General features: G+C 36.8%; 2 protein-coding genes across 9 annotated transcripts in view; one reads left to right on the forward strand and one right to left on the reverse strand.

Moving 5' to 3' along the window:
* Positions 1-23,528, reverse strand: part of PDCD10 (programmed cell death 10) — a 51,635-nt gene extending 28,107 nt beyond the window's left edge. The window contains exons 1-3 of one of the 7 annotated variants that reach the window (XM_063620445.1): positions 23,009-23,528; positions 13,647-13,719; positions 8,280-8,491 (exon numbers count right to left, since the gene is read on the reverse strand). In XM_063620445.1, coding sequence (XP_063476515.1) covers positions 8,280-8,375 — 96 coding nt within the window. In that variant the 5' untranslated portion in view covers positions 8,376-8,491; positions 13,647-13,719; positions 23,009-23,528. Of the gene's footprint in view, positions 1-8,279; positions 13,504-13,646; positions 13,720-22,421 lie in introns of all 7 variants that reach the window. The other 6 variants (XM_063620442.1, XM_063620443.1, XM_063620441.1 and 3 more) reach the window with 6 other exon arrangements.
* Positions 23,529-23,759: 231 nt separating this feature from the next.
* The window catches only part of SERPINI1 (serpin family I member 1), an 89,705-nt gene continuing 88,451 nt past the window's right edge, over positions 23,760-25,013 (forward strand). The window contains exon 1 of one of the 2 annotated variants that reach the window (XM_063620438.1): positions 23,760-24,338. The gene's annotated coding sequence lies outside the window, so the exon portion shown is untranslated. The remainder of the gene's footprint in view (positions 24,339-25,013) is intronic. The other variant, XM_063620439.1, reaches the window with a different exon arrangement.

A 25,013-nucleotide genomic window follows, 5' to 3' on the forward strand; every position in this document is an offset into this window, starting at 1 on the left:
AGCAAGAGAAAAGAAACAAATAACAAACGATGGAGCTCCAATTTGCCTAGCAGAAGACTTTTCAGTGGAAACCTTACAGGCCATGAGAGAGTAGTATGATATATTTAAAATGCTGAAGGAAAAAATTTTTATCCTAGAATATCCAACAAAAATATCCTTCAAACATGAATGAGAAATAAAGACCTTCCCAAAAAAATGGAAGCTGAAAGAGTTCATCAACACCAGACATGTCCTAGAAGAAATAACAAAGGGAGTTCTTTGATCTGAAAGAAAAGGACATTCATGAGCAATAAAAAATCTTCTGAAAGTACAAAACTCACTAGTAATAGTAAGTACACAGAAAAAGACAGATTATAATATTGTAATTGTGGTGTGCAAACTACTCTTAAGTAGACTAATGATGAATCAATCAAAAATAATAACTATAACAACTTTTCAAGACAAACCGTACAATAAGACATAAAGAGAAACAACAAAAGTTAAAAAATGAGAGGGATGAAGTATAGAGATTTTATTAGTTTTGTTTATTTCAAAAGCTAAAAAATGAAAGCGATGAAGTACAGAGATTTTATTAGTTTTCTTTTTGCTTATTTATGTAATCAGTGATAAGCTGACATCAGTTTGAAATAATAGGTAATAAGATAGTGTTTGCAAGCCTTACAATAACCTCAAAACAAAAAACATACAATGTATACACCAAAAATAAAAAAGCAAAAAATTAAAACATACCACCAGAGAAAACCACCTTCGCTAAAAGGAAGACAGAAAGGAAGGAAAGAAGGAAGAGAAGACCACAAAACAACCAGAAAACAAGTAACAAAATGGCGGGGCTAAGTCCTTACTTACCAATAATAGCATTGAATGTGAATGGACTAAACTAATCAAAAGAAAAAGAGTGGCAAATGGATTAAAAAACAAGAACAATCTGTTGCCTATGAGAAACACATTTCACCTATAAAGACATCTGAACTCAAAATAAAGAGACGAGAAAAGATATTCCATGCAAATGGAAACCAAAAAAAAGAGTAGGAGCAGCTGTATTTGTATCAGACAAAACAGATTTCGAGACAAAAATTATAAGGAGACAAGGTCATTTTATAATGATAAAGGGGTCAATTCAGTAAAACGATATGATAATTGTAAATATATATGCACCCAATCCTGGTGTACCCAGAAATATAAGGCAAATATTATCAGAACTAAATAGACTGAGCAAAATACAATAATAGCTGGAGACTTCACCACCCAACTTTCAGCATTGGACAGATCTTTCGGACAGAAAATCAACAAAGAAACATCAGACTAAATCTGCTCTATAGAACAAATGAACCTAAACAGAATATTCCACAGAATAGCTGTAGAATACACATTCTTTTCCCCAGCACATGGATCATTCTCAAGGACAGATCATATGTTAGGTCACAATACAAGTCTTAAAACATTCAACTAGTATCAAACATCTTCTCTAAACACAATCAAATAAAACTGGAGACCAATAACAAGAGAAATTTTTGAAACTATACAAACACAAGGAAATTAAACAATAGGCTTCTGAATTAACCATGAATATATCAAAAACTTATGAAAGAAAATGAAAAATTTCTTGAAACAACAGAAACACAACATACCGAAACCTATGGGATACAGTGAAAGCAGTACTAAGGAAGTTTATAGCTTTAAGTGCCCACATCAAAAAAGAACAAACACTTCAAATAACACACATCTTAAACAACTAGAAAAGAGCAAACCAAACCCAAAATTAGTAGAGGAAAAGAAATAATAAAGATAAGAGATAAATGAAATCGAAACAAAGAAAATACAAAATATCAATGAAACAAAAACTTGGTTTTTTGAAAACATAAGCAAAATTGACACAACTTTAAACCAACTAAGAAAAAAAGAAGACCCAAATAAATAAAATCAGAGATGAAAAGGTAGACATTACAAACTGATACCAGAGAAACTCAAAGGATCATTAGTGGCTACTATGAGCCACAGTATGGCAAGAAATTGAAAAATCTAGAGGAAATGGATAAATTCCCAGACATATACCACTTATCAAGACTGAACCAGGAAGAAATCCATAACCTGAACAGGCCAATAACCAGAAACAAAATCAAAGCTGTAATAAAAACATCACCCAGTAAAGAAAAGCCCAGGATTCAATGGCTTCACTGCTGAATTCTGCCAAACATCTGAAGAACCAATACCAACCCTACTCAAACTATTCCGAAAAATAGAGGAGGTGGGAATATTTCCAAACTCATTTTACAAAGCCAGTATTACCCTGATACCAAATCCAGGCAAAGACACATAGAAAAAGGAAAACTACAGGCCAATCTCTGATAAATAAATCCTCAACAAAATACTAACAAACCAAATTCAACAATACATTAGAAAGACCATTCATCATAACCAAGGAGCTTTATCCCAAGATGCAAGGATGGTTCAACATATGCAAATCAATCAATGTGATACATCTTATCAATAGAACGTAGGACAAAAATCATATGATCATTTCAGCTGATGCTGAAAAAGCATATGATACAATTCAACATCCTTCATGATAAAAACTCTCAAAACTCTACGATGTGGTAAACGACAAGGATGCCCACGTCACCATTATTCAACACAGTACTGGAAGTCCTAGCTAGAGCAAACTATACAAGAGAAAGAAATAAAGGGCATCCAAATTAGAAAGGGAAGAAGTCAAATTATCCTTGTTTGTAGATGATATGATCTTATATTTGGAGAAACCTAAAGACTCCACAAGGAAACTATTAGAACAGATAAATTAAGTTGCAGAATACGAAATCAACATATAAAAATCAGCAGCATTTCTATATGTCAACAGTGAACAATCTGAAAAAAATTTTAAAAAGTAATCCCATTTACAGTAGCCACAAATAAAATTTAATACCAAGGAATTAAGTTAACCAAGGAACTAAAAGACCTTTACAATGAAAACTATAAAACATTGATGAAGGCAATTGGACACAAAAAAGGGGAAGATATTCTGTGTTAATGGATTGGAAGAATCAATATTGTTAAAATGCCCACCGTACTCGAAGCAATCTACAGATTCAATATAATCCCTAGCAAAATACCAATGACATTCTTCACAGAAATAGAAAAAACGATCCTAAAATTTATATAGAACCACAGAAGACCCAGAATAGCCAAAAAGAATGAAACTGGAAGAGTCACACTGCATGACTTCAAATTATTCTACAGAGCTATAGTAGCCAAAACACCATCTACTGGCAAAAAAAAAAAAAAAAAAAAAAAAAAAAAACCAGACCAATGGAACAGAATAGAGAACCCTGAAACAAATGCATATGCCTACAATGAACTAAATAACAACAAAGGTCCCAAGAACATATACTGGAGAAAAGAGTCTCTTTAATAAATGGTGCACAGAAAACTGGATATTCCTATGTAGATGAATGAAAGTGGACCCCTATCTCTTGTCATATATAAAAATCAAACCAAAATGGATTAAAGATTTAAAACTCAATCATCAAACTATGAAACTACTGCAAGAAAACATCCACAAACTCTCCAGAACAATAGTGTGGGTAAAAATTTCTTACATAATACTCCACATGTACAGGCAACCAAAACAAACATAGACAAATAGGACCACGTCAAGTTAAAAAGCTCTGCAGACAAAGGAAACAATCAGCGAAGCGAAGAGACAACCCACAGAATGGGAGAAAATTGCAAACTGTCAATCTAACAAGGGATTAATAACCACCATCTATAAACAACTCAAACAACTGTACAGGAAAAAAAAATCTAATAATGCAATTTTAAAATAGGCTAAAGATCTGAGTAGACATTCCTCAAAAGAAGACATAAAAATGACAAACATGCATATGAAAAGGTGCTCAACGTCATAGACCATCAGAGAAATGAAAATCAAAACTACAATGAGATATCACCTCATCCCAATTAAAACGGCTTTTAACCAAAAGACAAGGAATAGCAAATGCTGGTAAGGATACGGAGAAAGGAAAACCCTGGTACAGTGTTGGCTGGAATGTAAATTAGTACAACCACTATGGAGAACAGTTTGGAGGTTCCTCAAAAAACTAAAAACAGAGGTACCATATGATCCTCTGGTACCAGCAATCCCAATGCTGGGTATATACCCAAAAGAAGGAAAATCAGTATGTAGAAGAGATTTCTACACTTCCATGTTTGCTGCAGCACTCTTCATAGCAGCCAAGATTTTGAAGCAACCTAAGTGTCCATCCACAGATGAATAGATAAAATGTGGTACACATACACAATGGAGAACTATTTGGCCATAAAAAGAATGAGATCCTGTCATCTGTAACAACATGGATGGAACCAAGGTCATTATATCAAGTGAAATAAGCCAGGTACAGATAGACAGACTTCACAGGTTCTCATTTACTTGTGGAAGCTAGAAAATAAAATAACTGAACTCATGGAGATAGAGAGATGGATGGTTACCAGAGGGTGAGGAGGATAGTGGGGGTGGAGGGGAAGTGAGGATGGTTAATAGGTACTAAAAAATAGGAATTACTATTGATAACACAACAGGGTTACAACAGTCAACACTAAATTGTACATTTTTAAATATTAAAAGAGTATAATTGGATGGTTACATAAAGGATAAATACTTGAGGGGATGGATAACCCATTTACCATGATGTGATTATTATGCATTGCATGCCTGTTTCAAAGTATCTCACGTACTCCGTAAATACATACACCTATTATATACCCACAAAAATTTTAAAAAATTAAAAAATAATAAAAATAAGATTTTATCTTCTTAAAAAAAAGTAGGTAGGTAATGTTGGAGAGGTATTCCAGGTTTCATTTGCTAACTAAGAAAAATTAAGAGTTCCATATCTGCCAATAATTGGCAGAAATAGCTGATTCAGATGCTTCTGAATGGAAACATATTAATTACTTACACAGAAGCATACTTTTGTGTAATTTATTAATAAACAAACATATAAACCTTTGGTGACCTAAAATTCACATTAAGTTGCAAAATTGTTTATTTTTCAAAACATAACATATGTTACTTGAGAAAACAATTCCTCTAAATGGTCTCAGAAAAAGAAAACACAAGCCTTATTTTTTCCTGGAATCAAGAACTGAATCACCATTCTCTCCTCCCCAATATACAAAGAATCACTACAAAGTAATAGTTATGTGAGAACCTGATATGACATGAAATGAGGTTTCCAGAAATCCATTATTCCATAATGCAATCAGGGGACCTATTTCACAGTACATTTACAACACATGCAATAAACTTGGACTCTGAACTCCGCAGCAGCTGATTAAACAAGAAGCCTACTTCTTCTCAGCTGTCCTGGCATAGCTTTATTAAGTCTAGCAAACATCGAGCTTCCAGAATGCCATAAATAACTTTGGCTTGCAAGCTGTAGTAACAGTACGAAAATTTCCCCAGGTGTAAACATGTCCTACTAGCTAGAAATCCTTTAAAAGATGATTACCAGACTACCATTGTAGCTATCATGGATCTAACATTAAGGTGAGAAGGAGTAATCATTTTAACTCTTACAATACACTGTAGACAAGATTTAGTGAATCATTTAGCTTCAGAGTAAAACAGTCATCTTTACTATGGTACAATTTTGCAGATTAATTTGACAACCACTTTCACCTTTAAATCTGCACAGCACAGAAAAAGCCAAACTAAAATATAATTTCCCTATTAGATATATAGAGAATTTCATAAGTAAACTATAGTTAAACACTAACGTTTAACCGATTAGGTATCTTATTTATATGTTAACAAACTAAAACACCAAATAATAATCCTAGTATTTCATTCTTTTTTAACCAAACACCTCATATTTGAAGGAACAATTATTATACTCCACTCCCAACTCAAGCCCTAGATTTCATCTCTATATCAAACAGGAAACCCCAGTAAGTACCATCCCTATTTCTAAAACCCTATACTTCTGAACATGCTTTTGAATACATGACAGAAATAATTTTTTTAAAAGCTTGACACCATGCTGTTAATGTTTGATCGTTAAATTCAATTTGAGAATTAAGCAGGAAAAAGACCACGCAAACTGTTAGAACAAAAACCTTTTCTAATTTCTCTTCATTCACTAGAGGATTAAACTGAAGATATGCAATGTAAATTTCCCTCCATTCAAGTAAAGGCTCAAAATACCAGATAAATACAGAAAATTCTTCCAAACAACTTTGCCCAATAACTTATCAACTCAGAATATAGACATGAAAAGAGAGAGTATCTCTGGGTGGAATTGTGATAATGGTTCCTGGAGTAACTGAGAAGGTCAAACTAAATTGTTACCAAGATAGGTTACTCACTAGCTTATAGGATCTGTCTCCTTATCAAATTTCTAGGGCAAGAATAATTTAAAAATTTACTTGCTTAAATGTCTGTGTTTCCGAATAGATTAAGAACATGCATGCAGCCTTTTTCACACCTCCAGACCCTAACAGAAGTATTCAGCAAACAAATGGCTGGCATTCAGTATTTACTATAAACATAACTGAAGCCACTTGCTTCTAACAATAGCTCCTTGAAATGAATGGGTAAGTATCAGAACAAAAATGGTGAAATTAATTACTGGTGTTGGCTACAGCTGCCAAAGCCAGACATAACCAGATCTAAAAAGTCTAAACACTAAAAAGTGTCTCCAGTGCTACCATGGTGGCAGTATAACAGGAGGTTTTTCAAAAGATGCCTCTTCCTTGACAACAACACTCCTAAATTTCTCAACCCCTTTGTGGCCAGGTTTGGTCATTAGAATTAAGTTCCTGACAAAAAAATTAAGTGTAAGTCTTGTGTAGGCCTTTCAAAAAGGCTACTTTAAGGAAGCAAACTCAGCTAGATGCAGGACCCCACTCTCTGCCCCACTTTTTCCCCTTCCAGGCAACAACTTAGGATGTGATGGGTGGCTCTTCAGCAGCTATCTTGTATGCTGAGGTGACCTTGATTGATAATGGAAGCCAAACGCTAGGATGACAGAGCAGAAGATAAGAACTTGAGTTTCTCATACTGAGTCATAACAATACTAGCCCTGGACCACTTATCTTCAGAATCTTTTATGTGACAGAGAAATAAATTTTTATCCAAGCCATCATTTTGTCCATTCTTCTATGGTTGTCAAACCTAACATTACTTGAGAGACAGTGTTTGAAAATTTAAAATGTTGACTGCATTGGCAACTAAATCTGTGGCTTTCATGGCAACGAGTGTAAATGGATCACTCTCTACTGCCCCTAAGACTTAAGATTATAGAATACAACTGTAATCAAATCCAATAATGTGGAAAAAAATGGTTTTGAAATGCCGAATCTTACTTTAATGAAAGTATTTTACAAAGAGAGACGAAAATTCATTGGAAATGGTGAGAGCATATGGACTATAATAGTAACAATAAGGTTAATGGTACTAAAGGCAAATTAGATTAATAAAATAGCAAAAAATTATTAAAATTTTAAAAGGCTGAAGCCATTAAATTTGAAGTCTGGAGATCTTGATTTGTTATAGGTAATTTTAGGAAAATAATTTCACATATCAGGGCCTTAGTTCCCCATTATAGAAAAGGAATTAAATAATCTCTAAGAAAATTTCAGTTCCAGAATTCTCTACATACCTTAGCATGTTAATATTAATTTAAAAGAAAACCCCAAAATATATCAATATTAAGTCTAGGACAATTCTTCAAATTAAAAAGCAACTACACCTTCTCCAGATACAAAGCAATGATATCTTCCAAATATTGGTTTAAAAAGTTTTGTCACCACTGACAATATCTGATTAAGATCTTTGTGCCTGCTATTCTGGCTACCTAGAATGGACTTATCTCCAACTCTTCAATTAACTCTATTTATCTCTTTTAGATCTCTTTCAGGTCTTAGGACATATGTCTCTTCTTGAGTGAGGCCTGTCCTGACCCCTAGAGTAGGTCCCACCTATTTTCTTTCTTAGCATACTCTGCTTTTAAACTTCATAGTACTTCATCACCATTGTTCATTCATATAATTATTTGTGTTCTTTTATTAAATGTCTTTTTCCCATTATAGCATAATCTCTAGAGGGAAGAGGCATATCTGTTTGGCTTTGTTTTCACTATTTTTTGCCCTGATACAATGCCTAACACACAGATAAGAGTTCATTCATGCTAGTATTTGTTATACAAAAGAACAAGCAGATGAATAAATAAAGCAGGAATTAAAGAATTGCAGAGTTCAAGTAAGAACATGTTTACCCAACTCACCTCATTAAACACAGGATACATGACTGCATAGAGGGGCATAGAAACCATGGATGTGGTCTCAGCTTCATTCTTCATCTCTTCCATTGTCATCCTCATTCAAAAGCCAACTACAGTTGAAAAAGCAGTGCTAAAATGCAGAGGAATCTTCATTCACTGCAATATTTCGTCTCTTTTTTGGTGATAAAAGAATTGGACACAAAAAACACACTGATCTGGTGAAAGGGGAAGAAAGAACAGAGACTTACCATATTAAGGGGAAACAACAAATACCAATAATTTTCCTTTCCAAATTACAGAGTTCCTATCTTATGAAAAGCTATTTTTTAATATATTCTACTTGTGAAAGCAAACCTAGTTGGCAAGAAACTTACCTTTTCCTCCAAAGACTCAACAACTGCCCTTCCCTAAAGTCCTTGGTTAGGTACGACCTCACAAAGCAGTGATTTAAGACACTGCTTAACCTGAACTCAGAGAGCTCTCTATGAAGCACCACGGAATAATGATGTACGTCATGCCACCATATACAATCTAAGAGAACATATGAATAAGACACATACTTATAATATTTATACATAATATAAAATTATTATCAGGAAATGCATGATGTGTAAGGTGTGCAGAAAAACAAATTAAAGAATCAATAAAGAAGAACGAACTGGGGTGTTTTAGCATTTTTATTAAACCCTTTTTGCTACTTGTTTATTGATTTTGTCACCTGAAAATAACACAAACATAACAAGCACCAAATATGTCAGACAAACATAAAATTGAAAAAAATTCTACCAAATGTGATCCACTTGGTAAAATACTTGCTACTTCATTGTGCCAGTGATACCTTTTGGTATTTAGAAGAACTACAGAAATTGTTGTCCGAATCTGACACAAAAACTGAGAAATAAGAAAAACCCAGAGAGGCTGGTAGTTTGGGATTAAAATCAAGAATTCAACAATAAAAGAAATTTTGCCTTGAGGTGTTAAGGAAATATGTTAGTTTTTAAAGAGAATACAACTATTTATTTCCTTTACTATGGTTAAAAAAAAGATCCTAATCATAAAGTGAATAACAGTAGTGACATACCTATATTAAACAAAAAGCCATTTTTTGATTAATTTCTACTACTTGTAAAGCATTTTCATAGCATAAAACATTTTGCATGTGCTTTAAAAAACTGCAATTCTAATTTTACAAGTATAAAGCAGGCTCAGAGATAATAAATAACTTGCCCAAGATCAAACAGGTAGAGACCCAAGACTTGATCCCAGGACTCTGAATACAGATCTTATACTCTCACATACCAAAACCAAACTTGAAGTGGAAATAAAGAACCCCACCTCATCTACTCAAGAAAAGTACCCAGAATTTATTACTCACTAAACATGTTTAGAGTATGTTTAACACCGCTAGGTATGAAATGCAGTTCCTAATCATTAAAAATTAATCTGTGCCAGAATGTGTAAGACCTAACGAGATTGAAAGATACAATCAAAGGCCTGCAGTGACGCTTCAAAAAGCTCCAATAACCTGTTCCATTGGAAAGCTGCTTAGTATTCCACCATATCGCTACCAGTGAAAGGGAACGCAACACCTACGGAAACTGTTTAGTCCCATTTCTGACAGTTCTAAACATCAAAGAGTTTTCCTGTTTCTCACCTGAAACCTACTCCATGACTTGACAGAACAAAAAGAGCAAAAGGCGAGTTCCTGAATTTCGTTCTATGGGGAAAAAGAACACCATTACCTGATTATGTAACTTATTTAAGTAGATGGCTTTGGTCACAGCATGATGGAGAGAATGGAGGAAGAATAACGACAAGGAAAACTTAAGAGACTTAGTATACCTATGTCAGAAATAAACAGGACCAAAATAATAAGCAAAAAGAAGTAGATAAATACCAGTTGTGGCCCTGCTGTTCCTATTTAACTACTTAATGTCACTTGGTAATCTGCTTTTCCGCTTCAAAATAAATTGGGAAAACTTCATAATAAAAAAAACCTGGGGAAAAGGAGGATGGCTAAAATGCAGTGATATCAGTTAAAATGAAACGGACAGAATGAATGCAGAATATAGACAGCAGCAGAAGGCATGGTATCATCAATGAAAAATCAAGTAAGAAATGGCCAAACGAAAACAAGAACAGACCTTGAAGAGCTCTCTCATTATGTGACAGAAAAAAAATTATTTATTTAATAAATATTTCATTGGTTACAAGGAGGCACAGTATTAAATATAGAGCAGTGAACAAGACAAGACAGTCTCTGACTCCATAAAATGTGTTTTATAAAAGGAAAGTCAGAAAACGTACAACTGTGATGCGCACAAAAGGGAGAAGTCAGACTGCTATATCGCTATGGGAGAACTGGAGAAAACCAGCATCACGAAACGAGTTTCAAGCAGAAGAAGGTAGCCAAAAGTTTTAAATGCTACTGAGTGTGGAAAGTAACTTTAAAAAAATTATTTGATTTCTTGATGAGGTTAAAGAGGTAACCTTCAAAGAGCGGAGTACTTATATACTGGGGTGAGAAATCCCTGCAGGGGCTAAGAGAGTGACCTGGTAAGAAAGGAGTCTAAGTTTTCAAGAATCTCGGTATAAAGGAGGTGAAATACTTATGAGAAAAGTAAGCACAATGGAATTACTTTTGTGTTTCACTCTTTTGAACACATACGCATGTAACTGCAGATGTACAGGCTGTCAGAGGTAAAGGGATAAGGTAAGTGGCTAGAGTCACTTTCAGAATTACTGCTGACATCTCTACCTACATACCCCCTATAAACCTACTCAAATACTTAATTTTTACCTTTTGTAAATACTGGCATTTAATATTTTTAAAACTGGCGTTTAATAAATAGTCTCTACAACTAACTTTACAGTACTTGTCAACAAAAAGAACAGTATTTTGTTCTTTTTAGCAGTACTTTTTTGTCAACAAAAAGAACAGTATTTTGGCAACATCATGGGCTACGTAAGTGGCTGGCCTACGGCATACATGCCATCTTTAATACTGTTCTTATGAAAAATGCTCCAAAGAACCAATTTAAAACTGAACTTTTTAGAACACACATTAACAACTGGGGTCACTCACCGTTTTAGTAGCATTTACATGAGATTAAAAATCAACAATTCCAATACGGCTTTTAAAATATTGAATTACTGTCAATTTCAACTTCAAGTTAAAATATGCCTTTGTCATTTCTTCCACATGCTTCTTCATTTGAAATAGTTCAAGGGACAACCTGCAATTACCCCATGCAACGAAGAGCCTGCTATGGAAACAGCAAGGGTTGGCTGAGCTGAGTGAGGTCTGAGTCCCCCTTTGACAAGGTGCCTTCCTTTTAGGATGAGTGTGACCAAGTCCCAGCAGCTGGGTAGCACATTAACAAAATTTCCGCCCTCTAAGGTACACTATTTTCCGGAGCAGGTGCTGATTATGCACATACAGAAAACTGAAGATGACTGACTACAAATCCCACATCTGAAATGGCCTTAAAAAGTTATTTCATCCATCCCACTACCTACAGCAGAAACCGAAGTCCAAAAAGGGTGTAGTGACTTGCTCCTGGTCACAACATCTAGCTAATAACTAAATACATAATAAAAATTTAATGTTGGTATGATGGCAACATAGCAAGAACTTTACATCTCAGATTTCAAATGTGCTGCTTTGTAGGGAAATTTTCAGTTCAAAGTAAGCTTTGTGTACTGTTAGCATCCACAGAATAAAAACCAAGAACCAGAAATGTTGATAAGAACCTAGACAAAAGGCATATTTTTAAAAACACTTTTCTTCAAAAACACCCATTGTGATATCGGGATATCAACATTGAGTATAAGCAATCTTCCCATTTATAATTTCCCCCTCATTTTCTTCAATATTCAAAATAGCACTGCTAATTTTTAACAGAAGATAATCAGCTTTAAATATCTTCCTGAGCTGAAGATAACTATCACTTGCTTAGAGTAAGAAGCCCCAAAACATAGGTATTCGCCATTCCACTGCCAAACTCTTAAATCTTTGGTGTTTCTGCCCTCCCTAACCAATTCGAGTCTGCTCATTTAAAGAGCTACACATGGGTATATCTCAGGGCTCAGAATCAGTATTTCCTGAAACTGCCTTACTTTACTCCATCCGGGACTTGAGATAAGTCTAGAGCCAAAGCTATTTACTATCAAATGAAAGGAGTGGACCAACAGAAGCTCTTGGTACTGGTACAGGCACTTCTTGGTTAGAAAAATGGCTTTTTAAGTAATTCTACACTTAAAATGTTTGTAGGCAGGCAGGTCTTTTTGTCTTGTTTTTCCCTCTAGGAAAATCCAGTACTTAGCCCTCTTGGCCCTAAATTCTTATAATTCCTATAATTTCTCTCTCTAAAAAGGGAAAGATTGATTGATGTATGCTGGATCTCCAACAAAATGTGCATGAACATTCAGTTAACAGAAGTGTGTTCATTCTAGCAGTGAGCAGAATCCTATGTTTATGTTCCCATTTATAAGTGTGTTTCTTCTTCCCAATAGAGACATTAGAGTCAGCATAGCAGGCACATAACAGACACTTAATGTTTGCTGAATGACCAAATTCATGAGTTGAGATGGGCAATTTATAAATTGAATCAGTGTTGCTAATACTTTTCAAATAGCATGCCTAGCAAAATAAAAACACACACAAAAATCAAATTAATTCTATTAACAAAGCCTGGACCCAGCCACATTATCACTGGAACCAAAATTCAGTGATAATAAGACTTCATTATTGTTATCAGCTATACTTTCCAAAGTAATCTAACAGGAATTTTTTTAAGACAAATTTTTATTTAAGCATCATATCATTAAAAATTATTTACAAATTCTAGTTAAGGAGGTCCTCCCCAAGAGTTGGTTAACCCAGGGTTTCAATTAACTGACAATTCCTTGCTTTCTCTCAATAATATAACATAGAGATTTATACTCATCATCTGGGCACGGTGGCTCATGCCTGTAATCCCAGCACTTTGGGAGGCCGAGGCAGGTGGATCACTTGAGGTCAGGATTGTTCAAGACCAGCCTGGCTAATATGGAGAAACCCCATCTCTACTAAAAATACATAAATTAGCCGGGCGCGGTGGTGGGCTTCTGTAGTCCTAGCTACTCAGGAGGCTGAGGCAAGGGAATTTCTTGGACCTGGAAGGCAGAGGTTGCAGTGAGCCAAGATCGCGCCACTGCACTCCAGCCTGGGCAAAAGAGCGAGACTCTGTCTCAAAAAAAAAAAAAAAAAAAAAAAATCACTCATCAAACTTTTAGAGAAAATGGATTTATGCAAAGACTGTAGAGATCGCAGTCTGGCCATTTAACAAAGCTGGGCGGGGTTAACATTTGCTGACACAGTTTACGTACCTTTTTAGGGCTTTCTCATGCCAAAATGCTGTTAGTCACTTCCAAACAAGAGACCAAGATTTAGAGGAGAAAGCTAGGAAAAAGGGAGGCAGAGGAATAGGGTAAGTCAGTGATCCTACTTAGAGTAAAATGAGCTTGATGTCTTAAGGATATACCTACATCTCTCTCCTTGACCTGCAAATTACATCTTCTATAATTCAATGTCTTCCATTTCCAGTTTTCTTAATAAAGATAAGTGGAACCTAACCTCCCTGAACATACACTACTGTCAGTTTAGTACTTATAGAATTTTACACTTAGGGACATGTAGAAGCAATCTCTTGTTAATGGTAAGTGTATATAGCACTTTACCATTGTATTGTTTATATATATATATATATATATATATGCTTTAAAAATATTAAATGGACAATTTGTGCAGAAAGATACAGGGAAAAAGCATAAGCATTTGAAGTCTCAAAGCACGGGCTCAAATTCTGGTCCTGTCATTTATAAACTATCTTTGTCTCTGTACAAGTCATTTCACCTCTCTATCCTTTAGTTTCTTCTTCAATATGTCTGACAACTCTAGGGTACTTAGCAGCACAAGCTTGTGGATCTTCAACTTGGTGCTGCTGAGACTTCCAACTCACCTTAAAAGTTAACTGCATCATGTCAAGTGTATGCACTTACATATTTTGTACAGTACTGTTTCTTTTTTATCTTTTTTTTTTTCTGAGACAGAGTTTCACTCTGTCACCCAGGCTGGAGTGAAGTGGCGTACCTCCGCCCAGGTTCAAGTGATTCTCCTTCCTCAGCCTCCCAAGTAGCTGGGATTATAGGCGCCTGCCACCACGCCTGGCTATTTTGTATTTTTAGTAGAGATGGGGGTTTCACCATGTGATCCACCTGCCTCAGCCTCCCAAAGTGCTGGGATTACAGGCATGAGCCACTGTGCCTGGCCAGAGTACTATTTCTTAATATAGAAATGTATAAAATGGGTAAGAAGTAACTTTTTCTACACATAGATAGACAGTATACAGCAGGAGATAGTGCTCAGATTGGAAGAAAAAAAACCTCAGTTTGAATTTTTGCTCAGCTGGATACTACCATTTCAGTTTTGTAAATTTCTATTTCTAAACTAGTGAGAAACAGAAATACTGAAGTACTCACTTCCCCAGAGTAAGAGTACTAAATGCATATAAAATACTCACTACAGTGGCTAACACACAATAACCATTCTATTCATATTGTTATTAATATTTTAGCCAAAATTCTAGGAACCTGACATGGAATCGACTGCAACTAGGGTTAGGCAAACCAGATGCCTAGAACACAAAATTTTGCTCTGATTTGCATGACTTGGAGAGTTAGTGCTTCTTCAAAGTTTGTACCCTAGGCACATCTCTTGCCTCACCCTAGTCCTGCCCCTGCATAACATACACAATGAGAGTCAAACACTGATACCACAATGTCATAAAGGCCACCTACATAGCATATTTTCAAAATCTTTTATCTCCCATTTGCCAAAATGGATGCATAAATAAACTTAGTTTTGGCTTACATAAATGAATTTGGCCATCAGGTGCATTTTAAAACTTTTTGCCAAGCCAATGTTAAAATTACTTTTTCTAAATGTACATAGATAAACTTAACAAAGGAAACCATGGCCTAGAAGCAGGCTGGGTAGCAGGCTGGGTTGCAGACTGAAATCAAGATGTGATCAAAGCCCTTGAGATAATTCATAAAAGGTTATAATCTGTACAAGATAATCAAAAGTTGACAACAAAATCAAAGAGCTCATTACCTCTGAATTAGCTGATGGGAAATGGAAACAGTAACAAAATAGTAACAATTGGCTCCTACGACATTTCAAAGCAGCTTGTTCAAGGGGAAAAACATACATCTCTTTAGTTGTGACAATCCTCATTTTTTTTTTCCTATGTCTAAATTCTTGGTAAATTCTGATCTGAGTAAAATTTAAATGAAAACACTTGTTGGAAGACAGGAAACAAATCTGTCCCCTTGAATATGTTCATCTTTTGCCCATAAAGTTCTCAACCTAATGGTTCATGAATAATGCCTAGCTGAATAGTTGTTTGGTGTTTAATTGAAGTACATGTCTATTTTCCTTTTTATTAGTATTATTCCTTGTCTTAGTTTCTCCAATACGATGTTAATTAAAGCTTTCCTTTAAAATCCCTTAGAAATTCAACTAAACTTAATTCCTCAGGGTGTTTTTATGTCCTCTCTGCCTAAGGAATTAAAGGAATCTGTACCACCCTGGATCAGAGCTACTTGTTTGTATCACTTATAATCTTAGATACCTAGAATTTAACTTAATGACTCCTAATGGCTTAAGATCCTCTAAAAGATGCAACAGGTACTTTCATTACTTTACACAATTTTTTTGCACCAAAAACACTGCCACAGGGCACTCAAATGTTGATAGAAAGTATTAGCCCCAGACAATAAATAGCCTCTGCCTTATTTAACATTAGGTGCTAATGAGGCCAAGGTTCTATCTTGATGATGCCATTTAACTTTACCTTTAGCTCCCAATTGATCTCAAACACAAATACTATTGCTTACAGGAAGAAATTAGGGCCAGGATAGTATCTGTTTTTACTGCATTTACTATTCCTCCTGTAACCTACACTTTGCGAAAGTGTGATTTATTTTTTAAGGAAGCATACCAAAAATAAGGTAGAACCTCGGAAATCTCTCAAATTTTGACAGTACTGCATAAATGCCAATTTTAATATGGATAAAGACATAGAGAAAGATGTGCAGTTCTCAATAAAAAAAAAAAAAAAAAGGATTCCAAATGCTTTGGAATTAAATGGAAAAAAGCCTAGCAACAATCTAAACTCGTATAGGGTGCAGTTGCTGTCTAGAGGCCAGGTCTGACTCATTTAACATTCCCAACTGGCTTCTGTTGTAGTAACCTTATATAAGTCTGAGCAGGCAGCCGGTGTGTAACATCTTAGGGTTTTGTCATTCCATAACTTCAATTTCAGTTGAATTCCAGTCTATCTTGAAGTAAGAGAGAATGACTGAATAAGACAGGGAGACCCATTTCTGTGCCAGGGACCAGATGGCAGTTAGAGAAACAATCATTTATTTTTCTATCAGCTCTAACCTAAAATTATAAAATGAACTGATGCACATGGAAGTACTTACTATATTAGAAAGACTAAATGTCCATACAATGGTCTTTCAACCCTTTCCCCTTGTATCTACTAAAGTATAAACTCCCTAAAGAAAAGTTGTATCCATTTCTCTATTTCCTAGTATCCAACACAGTATTCTGCATAGTCAGTCTAAGTCAGCAACAGTGTTAGTTGGAGATATGGTGATGAAAAGTTGAACAGCACATACCCTTGAGGGTATGTAGTCTTGCAGGGAAGAGAGACAGTAAAGAAATACAGTGACATGTCACACTCACACTGCCACTTGGCATTAACACTCCAGGGAGCGCACCTGCTTCACATGATACTCTTACCCTATGTAAGTTCAACAGACATGGTGAACATTTGTTTGAAGAAAACAAACAAAAAAATAACTTTATTAAAAATAACTACTGGAGTATGTGATAATTCCATTCCCTATGCAAAAGTCCCAGAATGAGAGAGATAAGAAACACGGACTGCCACTCCCCACACCAGACTGAGAGCCACAGTGAGCTCTCACAAAGAGTAGCTTGCCACACTGATTGTGACTCTTGTATTATAATATACATATTTCTTTTTTCAATATGGTCTCTGCATAACAAGTCAAACACTTCACCTGGTACTCAAAAGAAATCTACTCCAATGCTAGAAAAAAACTGGCTGTGTTGAAGTTGTTAGTCTACAACATGTATTTCCTAACAGGTTTTTTTTTAAAGTTTGAATATTAAGTAATTTCTGCCTGCCACACTGACCTTAGCATTTAAGACATAACTTCTCTGTAACTACAACTCTTAATGCTAATTTCTCTCTCCAATGGAGTTCAATCACTAACATCATTTTTACTATAATGATGAAAAACATGGTCTCTTGAGTCAGCCAGCCTGGATTCAACTCCTAATTCCAAGCAATTTTTCCTGCAACCATAGGCAAGTTCCTTAACCTCTCTGTGCTTTAGTTTCCTCATTTAAAAATTGGAGATAATAGTGTCTCTACCTCAAAGGGTTGTCGTAAGGATTATAAGAGATCCTGTAAAATGCTTAGCATGAGACCTGGCACTTAGTTACTTAATACTCAATAAATGCTAGCTATTATATTAGGTTCCAGTTCATTTCAACGAAGGTTTAAGGCAATTTCACAGGTAATATGCATTCAATAAGTAAACGAATAAAAAAATCATTATTTAGACTAAACTCTGGTAAACTTATTCCCAAGGGACCGGCCTGAGTATATGTTAGTGACTACCACTTAACATGTTCCACTGCTGTTACCCAATAGTTCATAAGCTTGTTAATAAAATTCTTTTCTTTTTCTTTTAACCCTATAGGCAACCTTGATTCTATCAACTGTAAAAGAATGAAACTGAATAGCATAAAATCACTTTTGGGTGATGTTAAAAATGGTTATACATAACCAAAAATGTAAAGGTGAGCTTGAAAAATAAGTGTAATATAATACACTTAAGACACATTTAAATTTTGTAGTTTAAATGACAAAATTGAAATTTCCATCTTCATATAGACAAAATTGAAATTTCCATCTTCATATAGACAAAAATGAACCACCAAACCACAGTGTTTACCTTTCAGCACATAAATTATTTCTAATTGCTATAATAAATGGGCTTTCATTTTCTGCATTGTTTGTGTGTGTGTCCCTAAAGAATAACCCTCTAACACTGCAGCTTACTATAATATTTCAAATGCAGTAACATAGATAACAATGACATTAAACTTCTAAATCACTGTTACAGTTTATATTATGGAAAAAAATTACTTGTCATGTAAGTGGCTTAAAATTCTTAGTAACACCTATCATAATGACCTTAATTGTCCAACAACACATAAAAAGCAGTACTTCAGTTTTATCCTCCACATAGTGGTTATGCTAGGTAAATATGAAAATTTTATCCAAGATTCAAGTAACATCAACACAGACTTTTTAAAAAGTAAGTTTAGGATTTAGCAAAGACTTGTTTTTAATAATAAAATGGATAGTATTACCAAATTTTAAAGCCAAATATCAGCAATCTCTTTTTGACAAGATCTTGTGGAAGAGTAAACTGGTGAATCCATGAAGGCATACAAGACTACAGAAACTCAGGGCTATTGACCTTACTCTATGCCATACCGTGGTACTACAAATGACTGCAGAACTTGTTTTCAAGACCAAAACCTAACACAATTTATCCCTAAAATTCAGTTTGCACGTTTTAAAAATTATCTTTTTATGCTTAAGTCTCCAGCTATAAAGCAAATAAGATTAGAAAAGTATTAGAAAAATTTTCAGGAAACCCAAAATGTAAGTTCCTTTGAAACAAAAACTACTCAATTTTACAAAGCCACCCTGTCTAAATCAAGTGATATTAAAGGTATAATTCATAGGAAAATAGCAAGGTTAAAAAGCAAGAAACAAAACAAAAAAGCAAAGAAAAAGGAATAATTATGGATTTTAGAATACGCAGACAGATCCGGATTCTAACCATGGTTCCAGTACCAACATTCTGGAAACTCTAGCAATTTAATTAAACTTTTTTTAGTTTAATAAGTAAATTTACTTATTTTCTTGATATCTTCTGCTATAAAACAGTATTACTGCTACTACCTAGAAGAAATAAAGGTTTTTAGGGCACACAAGATAACAATAGAGAAGAAGAGTCCATTAGAAGCTTCTTCCAAGTCTATATTTTGTTATAATGAATATCGCTTGCAAAAAGCAGGACAGTGGTTAAGTCTCTAAAATGCCGTGTTACATAGCAATTTTGCTGTAAATGAAAGTGATTCTTTTATCATTTCCACTGAGAAAATTAATCCTGATTTCACACACCTCCAAAAAGAACAAACATTTTTCTACAATTTATATTAAAATTCTGTCAATGACTCCTTTGCATATAACCTAAATTGCCTAAGCATTATGGCTCATTTGAAAGTTCTTATATACTTCAATCCAGAAAGCGTATCCGCTTTATTCATTTCTCTATTTCTATCCCCAGAGAAGTGCTGGAAGCATTGTGCATGAATACACTCCTTCATTCATTCAGCAAATATTTACTGAACCCTTACAATGTGCCAGGTACTACGTAAGCAGTGGGGTAAAACATGACAAATGAGAGGGCCCTGCTCAGGCAGCTTATAGTCCAGTGAGGAGACAGTATTTGTCAAATAAATACAGAAATAATTAAGTTTCTATTATGATGATGCCACACAGGAGTACACAGTACGGTGAATACATGGCGGAAACCTATTCTGATTCTGGGAAGGGGGGCAAAGCTCCCCTGAGGAACGATATTTAAATTGAGACGTGAAAACTGACTACCAGGTGGCCACATTTAGGTAGGTGTGAGGGGAACAGTCCAAGGAGTGAGACGGAATATGTAAAGGCCACCAAGTCAGGAAGCAGCTTATGTATGTACTAACTGAAAGGCATGGTAAATGAGAAAGGCTGGAGATAAGGACAGAGAGCTGGATAGGAGAAGAGATAAATTTTTAGTGTTAAACAGAGTAAGAAGGTAATAGTATTTGAATATTTAAGTCACAGTGTCTTCTCATGTAAATAATCTAAGGGAACTAAGTCTTTACTCTAAAATATTAAAGATCTGTAGTCAGAAGATCTCGATTTTGTCTTACTACCACCAGTTACAAGTCACTTAACCAACTTGAGCCTCTTCATTCTCTTTGTAAATATTATCTTACCTACTGAGACTACAATAATAATCAGCCCCTATTCTTACAGACCTTACATCCTTAAGAGAGAGAGTCAGATGTATCATACACGAAAGACATCCCAAGTCCTCTAAGAAACAATGTCCAAAAGCTGACATAAGGCTCCTGCAAAGTTCAAAATGAGAAGAAATGCAGACACTGATGAGCTGCAAACTACACGTGTACACATAACTCTGTGAACTCTTAATTATCCAACGTGCAGAGATCTAAAGTGACAATACTGCAGCATGTGACTGAAAGATAACAACAATACAAACATTAATCCACCATCCCAATAGAAGAAATATCAAAAACATAATTGGCCTCAGAGATAAAGAGTAGTGGCAGAAATGAACCAAGAACAAACTCTAAAACACGCTGAACAAATGCATTATATTAACTAATTTCCAAAATTTCCTCATAGTTCAAAAGCTCTTTCTGTAATGACAGAGTTACATGCCAAAGGTTAGAACTTATTTCATACCTCCTTCAACAAAAGGCAAATACCTACATTGTCATCTAGAAAACAGATTAATATTCTTGCTTTGCCATCACTGACTCATGTTCAGTTTATGATCTACTTACACCACCGCACCCTTCTTAATCCAGCACAAAGTCAGTTATCACCACATAATTTTCAATTTGTTTAATTGGGTCTTCCTTGTCTGTGTACTACATTACTCATGGTACATTATTCCTGATTTTACTTCATTCTATAGTATCATACTTTTTCTATTTTAAAAATCGTATTAATTTCCAGACCACCTTAATTTCAACCATCAGGGAAGATAACACCTCTGCTCTGAAAAAATGTTTTTGCATTAAAAAGTGAAGCACATTGTTGATAATATAGTAACTGCAGAGTACATTCAAAATTCAGCAGTCTGATGATCAACTTACATATAAAACAGTAAGCTATGATTTATTACATGTTAAGAGTAAGCCATGATTTATTACAGGCTAACCTGTATGGATATAAAGTTATCACAAATAAACTCTGCCATCAATGAACATACTCTTACAATTCTATTAAAAACTTATCCAATAATAATAGTCATGAGTTATAACTGGTCATAATAATTACAGAGGATAAGACTTGCATAAAGGCACTACTTTCTGCAAGATATGAACTATAAGTGTAGTGTTTTTTCATTCCTTAATGTAAAATAAGAATGAATTGAAAGTCACAGTTGATGCTAAGAAAAATAAAAATATGCAAGAGCCCGATTTTATTATTTGCAGACACACACACAAATACAGCCTAGAGTCAAGAAAATGGGGGAAAAGTAAAATCTCAGAAAAGACGATGTTACCTCCAAGAAATGCAAAGTATCTTCTTTTCTAGTAATGGGCAGACTAAACTCTCCTAACACTACATTATTTGAAAAAAGTGTAAAGTTTTGTGAAAGAATTCAAATTCCACTATTATCAGTTTTACAAAATAAGAGTAAAAACAGTCCTAAGGTAGAAAAAGAATATTCTTCTAAGGATAAGATATATTGTTTAACTGTTGTTCTCCCATCCTATTATCTACCCTTAAAAATGAACAGTGAGAGTAGAATCTATCATTTAATACACCCCTAAAAAAAGGGGGAAAATCTGTGAAAGTTGAAACTGGCCATTTTTTTTTTTTTTCAAAAGGTTCTTTCCTTTATTGAGGAATTTCACTCCAGTTCAAGAAACTTTTTATCTCACAATGGCTTCTTAGATATACTATATAAAATACATTTACTTTGCAACTTCCTCCACCCCTTTCAAAAAGCACAACCAACGTCCCTACTCTAGAAGCTGGACTCGAACCGGACTAGATTCAGAAAGTCTATCCCTACGTGTGTGACCTTGGGCACGTCATATAATCCCTCGGTTTCCTCATCAGCATCCCAAAATGAAAGCGCTCTGAAAGCAGTAAAGGAGTAAAAACATACCTTAGGTATGACACCTAAGAGGGTCAAGCCTTTCTGTTTAAGGCAAAATTATCTCCTTAGAGGGCCACATCATTAAACTGGAACTGAATCCGTAGACCCCAACATTTGTCTCTTCCTTCTTCCAGTGCTCCTCTTCCCTCAAAGGGCATAACCCGAGTCACCCCCAAGAGCCGACTCCCAAGCACCCTTTCCTTCCTCCTCCCTTTCTCTTACAAAGCAGGGGGAAAACAGCAGCCTCACCTCTCGGTCCGAAGCCACACCTTCAAAGGACCCCACCCCAGGCACATCCGCCCTCTCCCCACTCCCAGGGCACCAGGGGCCAACCTCGCCCTTCCCCTCCCGCCCCCGCCTAGAGGAGACTTCCTGGAGGCGTTCGGGCCCAAGCCGGCAGGGGGCATTTACAAACCCGCTTTACGCCACTCGCGTAGGGTAACCTCGCTTACGCCCGTAGGGCCCCGCTCTCAGCCCCGTCCGCTCCGCCTGCCAGAACCAAGCCCGAATGCCTCAGCCATGGCCCCTGCGTGACCCTAGACCTCTTCTGCTCGGTGCAGGGCTACGGGGACTGGGACAGAACAGCTACACCTTACCAGCAACTGAGGCACTGACTTCACTTCCCACCTTGCAGCCCTCTTCAACTCCCGGATCAATTCACTCCGGCGACGCCGGAAGGACCCGAGAGGAACCAGGCGTTGTCCGGAATCCTGCCCAGCCGGAGTCGCGCAGAGGCCTATGGGGACTCGTAGTCCCGCTCGCCGGCGTTGTCCGCAATTCCTGCACTCGGAAGACTATACTTCCCGGCAGGCCGTGCGGGGGATCCTGAGGCGATGGGTGGGGACACTTCTAGCCAATAGTAGGAGAGTTCCCTGCCTTTGCGGGAGGAGGTGAGATGAAGAGAGATGGTGCACGGAAAGGAGGGGAAGGGCGGGGCAAGCCCTCACCTGCGCCAATCAGGGTGCGGGGTAGGCCCCGCAGGCGCCTCACCCATTGAGGGGGCGGGCTGACAGAGCAAAGGAAGGAAGGGGGTGAGGGGCCCGTGGTGGGGATCGTGGGGTTGTCGGGCTGAGTATGCTGTGCGGGTAGAGAGGAAGCCTTGGGGAAATCGCCCAGGTGAAGGGAGGGCTTGGTGTGGGGACTTGCACTGGGCAGAGGGGCAGCTTCCCTGAGAGCAGCTAAGCCCCAGGCACACCGGGCAACCAGACACACAAGTCGGGGAAGGATAGGCTGAGCCGGGGCTCCCAGCAGAGACGCCTGGGTGGGGCAGGAGGCCGCTCCAGGTGTGAGCCACAGAGGAGGGGAGAGGGACCCCCAGGGGAGGGGAAGTGGCAGAGCAGCTGCAGAAGTGTAGGGAGCGGGAAGGTACCAGGGCAGCTGCTTTCCGCTGCCTCCGGCCCGGGCAGCTGCAGAAACAGCAGGGGGAGGAGCAACAGCTGCCAAATTCGCCAACTAGAGGAGGGAGAGGAGGAGCTTGGGTCTCTGTAGAAGCCAGAGGCGCAGTCTGGACTGTAGTTTCCCGGGAGAGACGAAAGCAGGAACGAGAGCGGAGCGGAGCACAGTCCTCCGAGCACCAGCTCCAGCATCCCGTCAGGGGTTGCAGGTGTGTGGGAGGTAAGCGTGGGTCCTTCTTCGGGGCGTCTGCACTGCCCTGGAGAAAACGTCTTCCAATAGGAATTACATCAAGACACAGCTAGAAGAGTCCGCCTTGGGTTAGGAAACCGGTGCAAAACCTCTCGGGTGAAAGATTTACATTTTTGGACTTTAAGGGCAAAAAAGCAAAAGGAAGCTTGACTCTGGGTATAAAGGGCGTGGTTAGTGTTTTTGGTTTGAGTTGCAGCAGTAAAACTGTTCTGGGAGATCTGAAGATTGAGAAAAATCCTGCTAATTGAGGACGAGGTGGATGTTATCTGGTGGATGTTATAGGTGCGTAGCCTATAAAAAGCAAAAATTTTGCTATTGATATAGAATGACTTCTGAACTATTTCACTAGGAAAATAACTTTGCATTCTTCTTCAGTGTCTACCCTTTACGTTGGTTTATCAGATTGTCCTGCTACCGACCTGTTATCCAGGGTGGTTATTTTGCAGTTTCCTAGAATTGCAAGAAATCCGTATTAAAGAAGCAAATGCAGGCAGGAATAGTCAGAATAGGATGGGCTCTGACTTAATCTATCAAAAGTATAACTTTTGCCAGCAATAATATAAAAATGAATTTTAATGAGTGGATAGTCAGCTTTCTTCCCAGTGGCTCTGGAATATTGGAACAAAGACCTGGATTCAGCCTACAGTGGAAACATATGGTGTACCTCACTGCTGCTCCTTAGTCTCTCATTTGTGTCCGATAATATGTGTACATTTTAAAAACAAGAGTACATGGAAAGCTGTGTGGGAATCTTTTCTCTGCATAGAGAGTATGTGCTGAAGGACTACCCTTAATACGTGTTATGATACTGGGTTCAGATTTAAAACACATGTAGTGTCATAAAATAATAGTTTATTCTCGGTATTAAACTATATGTGTATTCAAAGCAACGTAATTGTAATACGTATGGATGGAAATACGTTGTAATGCTGGGTAAAGATGAAAGTCTCACCTACC

This window comes from Symphalangus syndactylus, chromosome 17 (genome assembly GCF_028878055.3).
Source record: "Symphalangus syndactylus isolate Jambi chromosome 17, NHGRI_mSymSyn1-v2.1_pri, whole genome shotgun sequence".
Taxonomy (NCBI): Eukaryota; Metazoa; Chordata; class Mammalia; order Primates; family Hylobatidae; genus Symphalangus; species Symphalangus syndactylus.